The sequence below is a fragment of the Tyto alba genome, unplaced genomic scaffold (genome assembly GCF_018691265.1).
Source record: "Tyto alba isolate M040663 unplaced genomic scaffold, T.alba_DEE_v4.0 Super-Scaffold_1000006, whole genome shotgun sequence".
Classification (NCBI taxonomy): domain Eukaryota; kingdom Metazoa; phylum Chordata; class Aves; order Strigiformes; family Tytonidae; genus Tyto; species Tyto alba.
This window is the reverse complement of record NW_024881272.1, coordinates 25153396-25167460: the sequence shown is the minus strand read 5'-3', so window position 1 is coordinate 25167460 and position 14065 is coordinate 25153396. Positions and strand designations below refer to the sequence as shown.

General features: G+C 37.6%; 1 protein-coding gene across 3 annotated transcripts in view; it reads right to left on the bottom strand.

The window, feature by feature from the left end:
- Positions 1 to 14065, bottom strand: part of MAST2 (microtubule associated serine/threonine kinase 2) — a 198515-nt gene that overhangs the window by 112155 nt on the left and 72295 nt on the right. For all 3 annotated transcript variants that reach the window (XM_042786371.1, XM_042786372.1, XM_042786373.1), the window contains one exon: positions 612 to 643. In XM_042786371.1, coding sequence (XP_042642305.1) covers positions 612 to 643 — 32 coding nt within the window. The remainder of the gene's footprint in view (positions 1 to 611; positions 644 to 14065) is intronic.

The window sequence follows — 14065 nt, the reverse complement described above, 5'->3', positions numbered from 1 at the left end:
GTAAATCTGTAAGCATAGCAGAAGCTCAGTTCTCATAATATCACTGAAACACAAGTTAGTTCACTAAAACTCTTTAAACGTCATAATGTATTTTTAAAATTTGCTATTTGTTTAAGCCGCATTTTTAAAAGCCTACTTTTCATGTCATTTGCTACTTTGACAAAATATCTATATCACACTGACTACCCCACAAACACCTGACCTGCACAGCCCTGGAACTGTGTGCTCAGACTTCTGTCAACAGACTGTTTGAAGACCAGTGATCAAAGTTGTCCATATCACATAAACAATCAGTGACTTCTGTTGAGTCACTTCAGCGATGTCAGTGCAAGCAACACTCAACACCACAGTTACTTCCCTATCAGGATCAGCTCAAGCTGATAATTAGAAGTAAGCTTACACTACTACTACTTTTTCTGCTACACTTAAGGAAATTAATAGAGGCTTCAGTCTCAGGAAAATGCAAGCTAGCTGTTTCCAAGTGGATGACAGATTCCTGAAAATGCTAGCAGAGAAAACAGAATATCTGCCCATTTAAATAATTTCCACAATTGTACAGCTATATATGTTCAAATCAAACCATGTGATGAATAAAGAATAATTATACTTACAAGCTTCCTCTTCTGGGGAGACTGAGTTCCTTCTGGGAAAAGAAAAAAAAAAAAAAAAAAAAAGAAGAAAAAAAAAAAGAATGAAAACCCTGAGTTAATTTTACTTGTTGTTATATATCACTCAATTATTTACCAGTAAATGACTGTGGCAAAACTAATAAAAAGCTGGCCATTTGCAAACGCATGCTCAGTGTATAACTGCATAGCACTGCTGTATGTAAGGGGTGAATCTGCACATATTCATAGCACAGTCATCTGGAATACAACAGTTACTTATTTTGTCTGAACAGTCATTGCCTTTGCAGTCACAAAATCATAAGCATTCAACAGAGCAAATGTAACTTTGCAATTCAAGCCTAAGCATAGATAAGGCAGTAATTAATTCTGTCCTACACACCTCATCAGCATCACATCAGAACCACTTCCAGAGTGTGGTACACAATGTGCCTAGCGTCTGCTGCATGTGTTTTCTCACATTCTCACCAAAATGAAACATTAACGCAACCGAGTGGCTTCTGTGTTGGTCTTTCACTTTTTTTTTTTTTTTTCCCCAAACGTACACATTACTTGTGTTACATATTATCACAAAAAATCCAAGGCCAATGAAACAACTCCCACCTCCAAGCAGCATTTTGCACCTAAGCAGCAATAGCAAATGAAGACCTGGAATTTTTAGGTTTTTATTTAAGTAAATGGACCGTTAGCATCCACAAGGCACAGACAGGGGTGGATACAGCACGATGGGACAACGGCCAGCCGTGTTCGGTTTGCGTTTTTTCACGCTTTTTCAAGTCGGTGCCAGCGTCTCGGTGCCTCCCCCGCCCGGGGCCGCCGGGCGCTGCGCTGCCTCAGCCCGCCACCAGGTGGCAGCCGGCTCCCGCCCGCAGCGTCCCCGGCCCCGCCCCCGCAGGCTCCGCCCCCAATGGCCCCGCCCCCCCCCCACGGGCCCCGCCCCCCGGCCCCTGTGAGGGGAGGGCAGAACCCTGCCCGGGGGGGTCACAGGCAACGGGCACCCGCGCCTCCGCCCGCTCAAACGCTGAGAAAAAGGTTAAAAAAATCTCCGTTCCGGGCCGGCGGGGCGCCGGGCGATCCCGGGCCGCTTCCCGGCACCTTCTCCCGACCGAACGGGAGGTCACGACGAGCCCGCCTCAGCTTCTGGCGGTCAGAATACTGCCCTGCGAGCGGTATTTTTCATCCCCACCAAGAAGATAACTGAATCAGTGTTTTCACTGAATATTGAAAAAAGTCAATGGAAAAAAAATCAAATCCAGAAAATGTGGTAACATCTTTTCCATACTGAGTTACGTGGTGTACGTAGGGACTTAAATGATGAACAGTGTTACTGACAAACTGTCAGGGACTGATCTATTAAGTAATACATTAGACATTTCTTACCAAAGTTCTGCAAAGATACCAGAAAGTTACAGAAAAAAAAAATCATTAAATCTTCAATATGCTATTATTATTTTCAATTTAAAATTTCATTACAGTTTAACAGTACTGAGCAAATTTCATGTGTGAATTATCACAAGGCTGACAGCTTACAACATCAAGAAATAAATTCCTGTCATCAGACAAACTTGTCAAGATCTAATCAAAACATTTCAAGTATGTAAGATAATAAATCATTAGCATCTATAGCAGGTTGTGTGTTTTATACTCTGTAAAGGTACTTCTTACATTCTAATTTGTTAGAAAGAATTAGTTTCCAACCATTTAGTCTGTGTAGCAATGACAGCTTTTTGCCACTGCAAATGGATAAATAGGTAAGATATAGTTATTATATTGTACATTATTCTGTTTGTGTATGTGCTGTATTATTTATACATGCATATATATCTCACATCATGTGAGCAATGTATTTAATTTACCTGCTTTAAAGAAGATCTGATATAAAAAGGTGCTTAGCAGAAGATACTTTTCATATTCAAATGGCACATTTCCATTTATTCCAACAGTCAGCCCCAGAAATTTTCAGACTGAATGAATAAAGGTCTGGAATTTCAGGGTACTGCCTGAAAAAGGAAAATGGTGACCTTTAAATCTCTTTATCTGCCTTCTAATTTTTGAGCTTTTAGGGTTCATGTTTACAAGCTTTGCTCTAGGCATTAGGGCTGAAAAGTCACTTAAAGAGAGAACACCTCCTTGCAGCAGCACGGCTCCAGTAATTGTGAGTTACAGACATACACCATGGGAATCCTGGTCCAGTAACAGGAGTGGACAAGCCTTCTCCTTTCTTCTGCTGTACACTTATTTTACTTCTGCAATATTACCTTTAATACTTCCTATAATGTAACTAATTCAGGATTAAATACATGCAGGGTTAAAAGGAGGACTGACTTGGGCTTTGATCCTGAAATCATCCTTTGAAATCTGTGATCAACTGCGTTTCCAAGTAAGGAAGGAAAAAAGTACTAGCAGATGACATCTCAATGGAATTGAAATATTATTCTACCCATGTATCAATTGTTTTCATTCTGCACCTCCACCTTGACAAACACAGTGCAGCTGTGGGAATCAATAGGCAGTAGTTCAAATTTAATACCTCTGCGGTCTTAACAAAGAGCACAATCAAAGCAATCAATTTTTATACTTCTTGTTCCACTATGGCTCATTTCATGTTAGTCTTAAAATCCCCTTCAAAAACCCTACCAGCCATACACACCAAGCCATGCCCCGACTTCTGCAGTACTTTTCCTGCCCTCTGGAGAAACACCAAGCCTGCACCCTCCCAGCCCTTCACCCTTTTCTACTTCTCCAAAGCAGGGTTGGTAACATCACTTCTTACAATGCTCCAGACCAGACTATGAATGGTGGGGCCAACACACAAGCATCAGAGCTGGAAGTTACTCAACTGCAAACAGCGTAATTGCGAGCTTTGCTTTTTCCTGAGTCACCAGTGAGTTAGTGTCTAAAAAAAGTTACATCCCAGCAAAGGAGAAGAAAGAAAATGGCTGGAGATGGAAGCAAGGAGGGAGCAGGCTGCAGACAGAACCAATGACCTGTTTCAGGCTGTCCACTGTCAGGAGAACCTTGCAGATCTCCAGGGGGTAGAGCGGACAATGACAATGCTACCAGAGATGGGGGCACACTCACAGGGTGGAGCCTCAGCTCAGACTTAAGGTGGCTTAACACTTCAATGTGTGCAGTGGGACCAACTGAGAGTTTACATCTAAAAATTACAGGGTAGTTTCAAACACATGAAGTAGCACTACAAAAACACTAATTAAATAATTATGCAAAATATAAGAGAGAAGTCCAACAGCATTTCACAAGTACCCTTTAAAGGTGAAACTGCACTCAGAATCAGTCTTACGGTTCAGATTAAACATTTTAGATAGTAAATGATGACAGAGGTGGTGTGATTTGACTGGTTTCCACCCACTTCACAAAGGAATTTGGGATTATATGTCCATGTATCCTGAAAAAATAGATCACATTTTAGGAAGCAAGATGACTAATAAAAGCATGCTGAGCTGTGACTACTTGGTCTGAAACACCATTTACAGGGCGCAGCTGTAATCCTTTCAGTAAATATGCTAGTTTAACCTAAAGGACATTTTTCATTTAAGACCACCCTTCTGATGAGAATGACGCATGAACATTCAAGATTTCAAACTGCCTCTTCCAGCAGCACATCCGCCTCCCTGAGCACTTGTGCTGCCAGTACCTATATATATTGCCATTATTACTTCAGCCAGCCTCCATCCCACCTGCTCTCTAAGGTCAATAATATAACCCTCAAAATAGAGGCTTACATTTATATTTTATTTATATGAAGTGATAAATAGCATAAGAATATTTTAAAAGATTGTTGCACATTATTCACAGAACACTTTCAGAAGTAGAAACAAATAACTACTTTCACAGATCCTAAAAAATAAGAAGTGTATTAAATCTTGCAGTACCCTAGCACAGGAACAGACTGTTCTGCAAGTTAATTTTTTGTATCAGTTCCATATTTCAAGGCATAATTATTAAACATGCAACTTGATCTCTACATGACAAAAGAAGCAGCAGATTTTCAGACAACTAGTTAAAAATGAACCTTGGGAAAGAAATTCAGCATCATGGAATTTATAAAAAGATGGTTCGAATACCGTCCTTCAAAAGAGTTCCTTATATTTGTTTCCTTTTATCTTATCATCTCAGATCCTGCAGATATAAAATCAGCTGGACACCGTAACGTGCTACAGTTCAGGTTTCACAATAGGACTGGATCCTCACTGGGCCTATCATTTTTGAGGCATCAAAGAAGCTAGAAGAGAAATTATTGGACATTTTAAGCATCACTTTTCTATTTACATAATAGATTGTTTAGTGCGTAGATCCTGAAAATGTATTCTATTGTGATCTTTTGGATACAGAAACTGCATCTGTAAACAGGAACGTTTCAGGGAGCAGAAAGAGTGCTGCTGGCTTTTTGCATACATCTATGCACACAATATGAAACAGAAATAAAGTCTGGAAACCTATTTGTTCCTTGACCTACAATACAACTCATATCTTTTAAACAGATATGTTATATCATTAAAAGTGTGAAGGAAACAGGAGCCCATCACTCAAGATTGTCACTTTCTCTCAGTCTTGTAATTTGTCCTTGAATATGTTGCTGCGCATATGGCATAGACCCACAGGCAAAGTTGGATGCTAGAGTCTGCACTGATGGCAGCTTAAATGTAGTCCTTTCAAATTAAAGGGAGAACCATTGCTACACTCAGGATGTTCTGTATTTTTGCCAGAGCAGACAGCTTGATTCCTGAGATTGCCTTTGACCTTGGCTTTCTTGCAAGGTAGCTCACTATCATACCAGTTGGGACAATAGACAAATATTTTTACAGATATAACAGTAAATACATTTCAGTTAATAAGTTAATATTTCACAGATGATGAAATTCCACTGACACTCATTGACCTGGTCCCATGCACTCATGTTTTAATATTTTTCCTTTGCTGACTATGTTTGCTTTAGGATATACTTCCAACCAGCAGGGGATTAATTAAATCTCTTTCTATACATAACCATTTGCATTACAGAAATGATATAACGAGGGCTGGAATCTCCAGTTCTGATGGAAAATACAGCCTGGACATGCAAGGACAAACTATAATCCATCCATCAGATTAACAGGAAGGAATTTTTCATGGTGATTAAAAAACCATCCCACACTAAGCTTCTCTTTCTTCTATCAGAATCTGTCAAGAAAAATAATTTCCTCCTTTTCACCATATCATTGTAAATGGTTATTAAAAACAGTATTTCTCAATTTCTCTCTGTAGAAATGATTACATCTGAACTTGTTTCCCAATCTCATCAGCAAAGAATTTTCAACAGCAACACTAAAACCATATCTGTGTTGAATGACAGATTAACCTATGGAATATGCTGCAGGTGTTTTCTGTAATTTACAGACTTTTTAGAAACTAAACTCAGCATCACACTGTTAGATCATCTGCTTAGCTACTGAGATGTTTAAAATACAGAAAATTAATGCCCAGGCTCTTGCCAATATAATTCAAAATATTAATTCCCAGACCTTTTTCCACACTGTACAGAATGTATGCCTGTAATCACACAAATCCCAAATTGCCATGGATAGCATAGTTCCAGCACATCTTGCCATATTCCCAGTACCAGCCAAGCTGCCTGGAACAGCCCTTTCCTAAAAAACCTCACCTTCATGGTGGCAGGGTACAGAGCCTTCAGGACAATGTGCATGGCACTGGAATAGTTAACAGTATACCTGTTCACCCAGTGTTACTCTAAGCATACGACAAGTTCAAAGCAAATTATATGTATTATTTGGATTAGTTCTCTACCTGAACAGAAGTTACATGTCAGTAAAAATGTCATTTGCAAAGTGCATTAACATATAAAACCAAATGGAGAAAAAAAAAAAAAACCTCAGCTGTTTAACAGGTGACCCTATTTCTCTAAGTAATCAGTTTATATCAGTCTTCAAACCCACAGGTCATGAATCAGCTAATAATACATTTAATGTTTTTAGCATCTTCTGGCCCTTCTCTTCTCTTCAACTTATAAATCCTATACTAGTCAGCAAAAAAAAAACCCAACCCTGCAGTAACTGTAATTTGAAATAAATCCGAAGAAGAAAATAAAGCTAAACACCCATTAATCTTTAAGCAAGCAAAATTCTCAAACATAGGAAATTATTTTCCCTCCTCCCACCGGCTCTCCTGCCCGGGCAAGACGAAGTTCTTCCATTATAGGCAAAGCTAAGGATCCAGGTCACATCTGTGCATTAACCTGTTAAGAATATATGCCTTCAAAAGTTGCCCACTAACCTTTCCTATCACTTAACCTTAGGTCTTTCCATAAGATTAACGGTATTGATCACTTGACCTAAAATAATTCCAGAACACATCTCAAAACAGACAAGAATTCCCACTGTCCTCAGAATATTTTCAGTGCCCACTCCCACATATTAGTAAACTGAAGTAGCTACTCCATATTTTGTACATTACATCATGTTTTCAAGCCCAAAATACAACATTACGCTGTACACCACAGGCCAGACTGAACCCACTCATGGTAACAAACACAACTGAAACATCATGGCTTGGATAGGCAGATGACAATAAAAACAATGCATGCAAACCACATTCCCAAGTGGGTGAATGTAGAGATGCCCAACCCCAGGAATAAACCAGCTGCCACAGCTGAGCTACAGATTACACAAGGAGTAGGCGTCTGCAGCCAAGGGCAGGGTGGTGCACACACATCCCTCCCTAGCCAGAGCAATGAATGACTTGTAATTCTGCAAGTCTCATTTCCTCTGCAGAATTCATTCCTGTCTCTGTTATTTGGGACTAAGAGCACAGGGTCACTCCAATTTCGTGCTATCAGTCAAGCAGCAGTCTCTTTCTTTTCATAGTAAAGAAAATAGCTAGTTTCGTATTTGATCCTACGCTTTTCAGCTGAGGTTAAACAGCGAATGGTTTCTGAAAATTAAAGACAACCTCACAGACCCCTGGTCACATCAAGAACAGCAGGTACAGTAACTCGGCTGTTCAATCCTTAGATGTCAGCAAACTAATTTACTATCAACTTGATAATTTTCCTTAAGACTAAAAACAACTGTAGCACCAGCCCTCTTCAAATACAGTTGCCAAACTTATTTTAAAATTACATGTAGCACATAAAAGATTATGTTTTGAAGATGTAATTTCATTTTCAGGAAAAAGTAAATTTAAAGATTGCAGCTTGAATTCTGCAAGCCAAAGTCCTAGGTGTGCTGCAGAAGCATACAAAAAACAGCAGAACAGAATTAAAAAGATGAATTTGTTCTCATAACAGACAGTCCATAAATTGCAACAGCAGTAGCTTCAGAATACCATTATGATAACTTATTCCCTGAAATAAACAATAACAGCTACCCAAAATGTGCATCTGGATCAACAAAATAAAGAGCAAGATGCATGGTAGTCCTCTGTAAATAAAAGGCAGGTTATACATTAAAACCTGAGAAATAACACACTTAAATTCTCTAAATCTTCCTTATATGTATTATATTTTTGCACAAATTAGCCTAAGGGACAGGGAATATTGAGAGGAATAAAGTGCACAGCTTAGACAGCTCATTAATCTTTCTCATTACTTAATTCTAGTTTTACAAAGCCGTGAAGCGTATTACTGATCCACTCTGTGTGAAACAGCCTGCCCAGCACTGAAGTAATCCAAAATAACAGGAGCTACTGTTCAAAATTCTCTTTCATTTTGCCAGACAGAACCAGTTTCAGAAATTTAAGTCAAAAGGTCACGTTCTACAAAATTTTAGAAAATGCAGAAAAGAGTGTCATCTTGGAGACATACAGGACCGCAGCTGTAATGCTATTGTTAGAAACTGCTCTTAAAATTACTCTGTCTTGACTTGCACCAAAAATTCCTTCAAGACTGGGCATGCAGTGATCACAAGGAAACAGTCACAGCTGCTAAAAATGCCAAGAGCATTACAAATAAATCCAGTTTTCTTCTCTCCTTTGTTGGCTCGTACTAATATTAATCTATGATTAAGTCAGTTGTCATTTCAACTATATGCACATCTACTCCTTAAGTTTTGTTTCTAAAAGAACCGACAGCTGACATCAAGGCTACCTGACCACCAACTTTAATAATAAAACTCTTTAAACATCCTTTATGAATTTGAAATTGAATAATCAAGCCCAGCATAATTTGAGTGAGTTTGGGGACCCTTCTGGTTTGTCCTACATAAAAGTTACATAAAACAATGGGCATCTCATGAAAACTCCTGGACCTCCTCATCAGTTCATATCCATTCAGTGCACTGCTAATACATACTGTGAAAAAAGATCAAAGACTACAAAGAAAATTATGTTGAAATACATTGGTTGAGAGACAGTGTCCAACACTGTAGCTGAACCAAGAAAATGTACATAGTAAGTTCCACATTAACATCAGCAGCAGGTATCTCGCAACAGTCCAAAGGTTTGTGTTTATTCTATCAGGTTGGTTTCTCACTGACGCCCCAGTTGTAAAGTATGTGGAAGCAGAGAGGCAGAAAATGAGTTTTGCTGATTGTTTTTGAGAGGCACTTCACATGTCTCATGTTCTTTGTCAATGTTAGGCTAAGACTTTGGACACACCTATAGAAATTATATTTCTCAACTAATTTGGGCAAAAAGAAAATCTGCGTCAGACCAGTCTCCCAAGACAGCTTTGCAACCCCTGAAATAAGACCAAGTTTCCTAATAGTAAAGCTCCGCGATGAAGTCCTAGGGAAGTGAAACTTTTTTAGTTCCTCAAAAAGCCTCAACAGTGGTGGTGTCTCCCATCCTCCTCTAAAGCTACAGCAAGTCCATTCCACATAGATCATGTGAAAACACTCTCAGAAATTGAAAGCATAAGTAATCAATTTTAAAGATATTTAATAGTTAGTCCTAAAAGGAATTCCAAGCTTATAAAGCTCCCTTGCCTTCATCTAGTTTATGACTGATAGCATCTGTAACCTCACGAGGCATCCATTAAGTTCAGTTAATTACATCTGCTCTGACTGGACATTATTTACAGAACAAGCAGATGTAATTTCTCATTGCTTAGCTAGTCTACATGAGGCACTTCAGCTTACCCCTCTCAAATCACCACTTTTCAAGAGAAGGAAGGAAGGCGGGTGAGGCAAAGGGTGCTCTAATAATTTTTTGCAAAGAAATAGTTAAAGGTTGTCATTCACTTAATGAAGAAATCCACATGCTGAGTACCATGTGAAAATTTGGAATAAGCAGATGCTAGCCAGCATTTACACATTTGTAAGCAGACAACAGAGTTTAACTTCTCTTTTTGCCCTCAAAAGTGAATGATCTCCAATGCTGCTTATGTCTGCTGGACTCCAAACTGCAGCCAAACTGAAACATAACTCCTTGACAGAAGTGATGAAAGAAAGGTCTCTGTTGCTTCATTCCCAGATAATAAATATTTTTTACAGCAAAAGCAAATAGCCACATGAGATTTACATTTGTATTATATATATAGGAAGACGTTCAATCCCCTGGAAATATAAGGTGGTTACACACTTAGTGTGACTTATTTCAAAATTCTAACACAAAGTATTTCTACAACTACCTTTTTATAATTAGTTCTGGAAAGCAACATTTTGAGTGAAAAACAAACCTTAAATTGAAACATGGTCTCCTATCATTTCTTTCACACATACTTTCAAACAGTTATTTTATCTGCTTAGGAATACTTAAATTAACCATAAAGATTTAAAAAAAAGGCAGGCAATTAAATGGTCCTCTCAATTTTGGTGAGGTAAGACTGTAGTAGCCACCAACCTTACCCTAACTTTAAAATTATAATCTTGGACTATTTTAATTTCAAGGGAACAACACTGTCTGTCACATTCACATGTGATAATGCTCTGAGGTGGAATATGAAATGGGAAACTGCAAAGTGGTGCTAGGCCAAACCCATGACTGATTTACAGATCAACCTGAGTGTGGTGAAAGGTTTATACTGCTGCATGCAAGACAATCTTCAGGCCTAGAGGAGGCAGCGCCTATCTCGGGCAAGCATCATCTATTGCTTTCAAAATGAAAGACAGCAGAACTGGGAACCACAGGCACTGACTGACCTCATCCTTGGGCATATTTTTAAATAACCACATCCAGTCCTGTCCTTCAGGTGTATCATACATTGTGCAAATGTCAAGTGAACTAAGGTTTCTGGATCACTAAGACTTCTCATAAGAAAAAGCATGTGATACATCTAAACATCTTTCACAGATTTATTTCTGAACAACCTTACATTTAGTACAGTTGGATAATTCAGACTTGCTTGGTGCCAAGAGATCTGTTTCAGAGTAAAGGAAAATTCATCCCCAATTAAAGTACTGGTAAAATACAGGCACTCACTCCCAAAGCACATATTTGAGAAACTGCAGACTGTGCCTAATGACTTTTAGTTCTGATGGGCGATTAGTGTGCTCTGTAATGGACTGGCAGAAACAGCTGATTCTATTACAAGGACATGTTCTGGCTAGGATTTTCTTTCTGTTACATTTAAATTATAAATATGAACTCTCCTGAAAATATATGAAGACAAAAGACATTAATCAATCTCTAAAATTTCTGTCTTCTGTCCTTTACCACACTTCAAATTAGAACAAGCACTGACTTCATCACCAGGAAAAGCCTTTCAGGTACTCAGGACTGCCTGTACCATCATTACTCTTCCATACTATCAAGCACACAGATCTCTTCATCCTCTATGCCTTTTGGAAAAACATGCAAGTTTTTTTTCATTGAGGCATTGGCTTCAAAGGCAGGTTTTAGGGTATATTCCAGTTTGTACTTACGAGTACAGAAGGAATTGCTGAAGTCTTTGCAAGACTTGCAAATTCATCAGAAATTGATCTCACAATTGCTACTCAAATGAACTTTGTTCACACTTTCAGGTTCAATTCAATGCATGATTAAAGCATTCTGCTCACAATAGCTTCTGGGGAGCCAAAAAGTCCTTAATACATTGTTTTTGACTTGATGTCTTTAATGTATTATAGGAGAACTAGAATGCCAGAATCAAAGTCCATGCTACTCTGATACACATTTCACACAACCTACAAGAAGTTACATACACTGGAAAGAAAAAGTAGCATGTAAAGTGTAAATCATGTAACTGGCAAATTTTTGGTACATCAAAACAATTAAGTACGAAAGTGGTGCAAGCACCTAAAAACCAGCTGTATACCACTGCACAAGCTTTCTCCCTGTTCTTTTTTAAGTTTTGTTGCAATTTTCTTTTGCCTATCCTACTCCACTAACAAGCAGCCCCAATTCAATAGCTTTTCTCAAAGTTACAATTTTGATGTGCTCGCCATGTATGTTAGAGGACATTTTATACAAAGGATACTTGGTGGAGATGTTAAAACGCTTAATTTTTATGATGCCCATTAATGAGAAAAAAATTCTTATAAGACTTTTCACAGAACGTTTTGCATTTTTGTTTGAGAGGGATCAAACTACAAAGAAAAAGCTAAAAATATAAAAGTTTAGTGACCATCTGTTAAGAAATAACCTAAATAATTTGCAAAAAAAGATTCAAGATTTAACTTTCCAACAGGCAACCTTCTACTATATGCTCTTTGGTTTGATAAGTTGTCTTCTCCATCAATAAATCCTTTGTTTACTTCATTTAGATGTTTAACTCATTAATCCTTATTTAGACATTAATGTTTTCTATCAGCCACTCCTAGCACAAGCTATACTGGTGCTCACCAAATTCTCTCAAGAGAATTGCAGCTTCAGCAGCTAGAACCAAGGATTGTTAACAGAATTCAAGTGATCCTGTAAAATCATTCATTGCATGCACAAAGACTGAATTAAGTTCATCCATTCTCCTCTACATTTAAATTCTGTGATAAGTGGTATTTTTCATTTAACAATACTGTCGAGAAATTTATAAAATAGTTTAATGCATTCTGACTGCAACAGGTTCAAAGCTCTTTTAACATATTTTCACTTTTTTCATTTCTCACAAAAAGCAGAGCAAAGAAAGAGAAAAATGGTGATTCCAATTTAAATCCTATTCTGAGGGTTAAAACATTACACCAAATTCATAACCACATTTTAAGCATTTCAGGTTACTTAAGAGGAAAGATACACCTTCAGAAAGAAAGTTTTAGAATTTAAGGGTTTATGTCTAATACAGACTTCATACTTGTTGAATTCATAATTTTAACATGGAAAAGCAAAACCAATATCTAGTCCAGAAATTACAGATGACTGGCTACAGGGGGACTTAAGTAACAAACATAAACCCAAAGTAATTCCAGTGCAGCTTCTGGGGTTACTGCAGATTTACATATATGCTAAGTGACATTTTAAACTTGTCTTTTCTCACTTATATGAGAAAAAGAAAACACAGGTAATATACTTGGATATTTTTTTCACTGTTATTAATTTGCCACTATCTTCTTAAATAATGAATTAGACTGTGATTTTTTTCTGCCATCATTTATTTTTATAGAAGTATTTATCTTTGAAACAAATTAAAACATTAGCTTGATTGATCTTATCTAGGAAAAATACTGAGATGGCTCACAGAGAGACAAGAACTATCAGATATTTGGCAAAAAAACTATGAATCTTCACAGAAAAAAAGCAGTTTTTCAGATGTAGTTAGTCCACTGTCTTACTAGGAGATGAGCCCCTGGGGAAGTTAATTGCTTTGTTAACATGGTGTTGGAATATTTTTCAGCTGGAGGTAAAGCAACTCAAATCATACTCCCTACTCCACTTGAAGCTGTAAGAAGCTAGCCAGCATTTACGCTGAGGCTGCTTAAATTGAAATGTACAGCTTGCTTTAAAAAAATAAAATCAATAGACATTATGCCTACTTATTTAAAAATCAATAGACATTATAGATGAATAAAATATTCTTTTCATTTTCCCAATAACTCTAATTGAATATTTATAAGCCTTGCTAACCAAGTTTAACATTAAATGTAGATGTAGGCAGAGCATTCAAATGTGTACTGGTTCTAGGAAGCAGACTGTACTATAAAACAAATTAGAAATAAGTATTTGTAAAAAAACTACTGAAGAAAACTAAATCTTCTTTTCAGTCTTAACACTTCAAGTTTTGCTAATTTCAGTATACTTATATAGCATTCCACTGCCTCTTCAGTCCTAGAGATAATGAACAGGATACAAAACTGATAAAGCAAATGACTGACAAAAAGATAGTATTTTCAAAACAATATAGGGACCTCACTGCAAAAATTTCCATTAATTTCAATGGAAAAATGGGAATTTAAGTTCATTGTACTGTCTGAAAAATCTCCATCTGTGGTCTCATTCATGCCTAACAGGCTTTCGCCTTCATAGATTCAAGTATTCCTATCAAGGTAAATAAGTCTCTGGAGCCTGAGAAATGCAATGAGCAAAAAAAGCCTCAAAAAGCCAATACGCAAATAAAC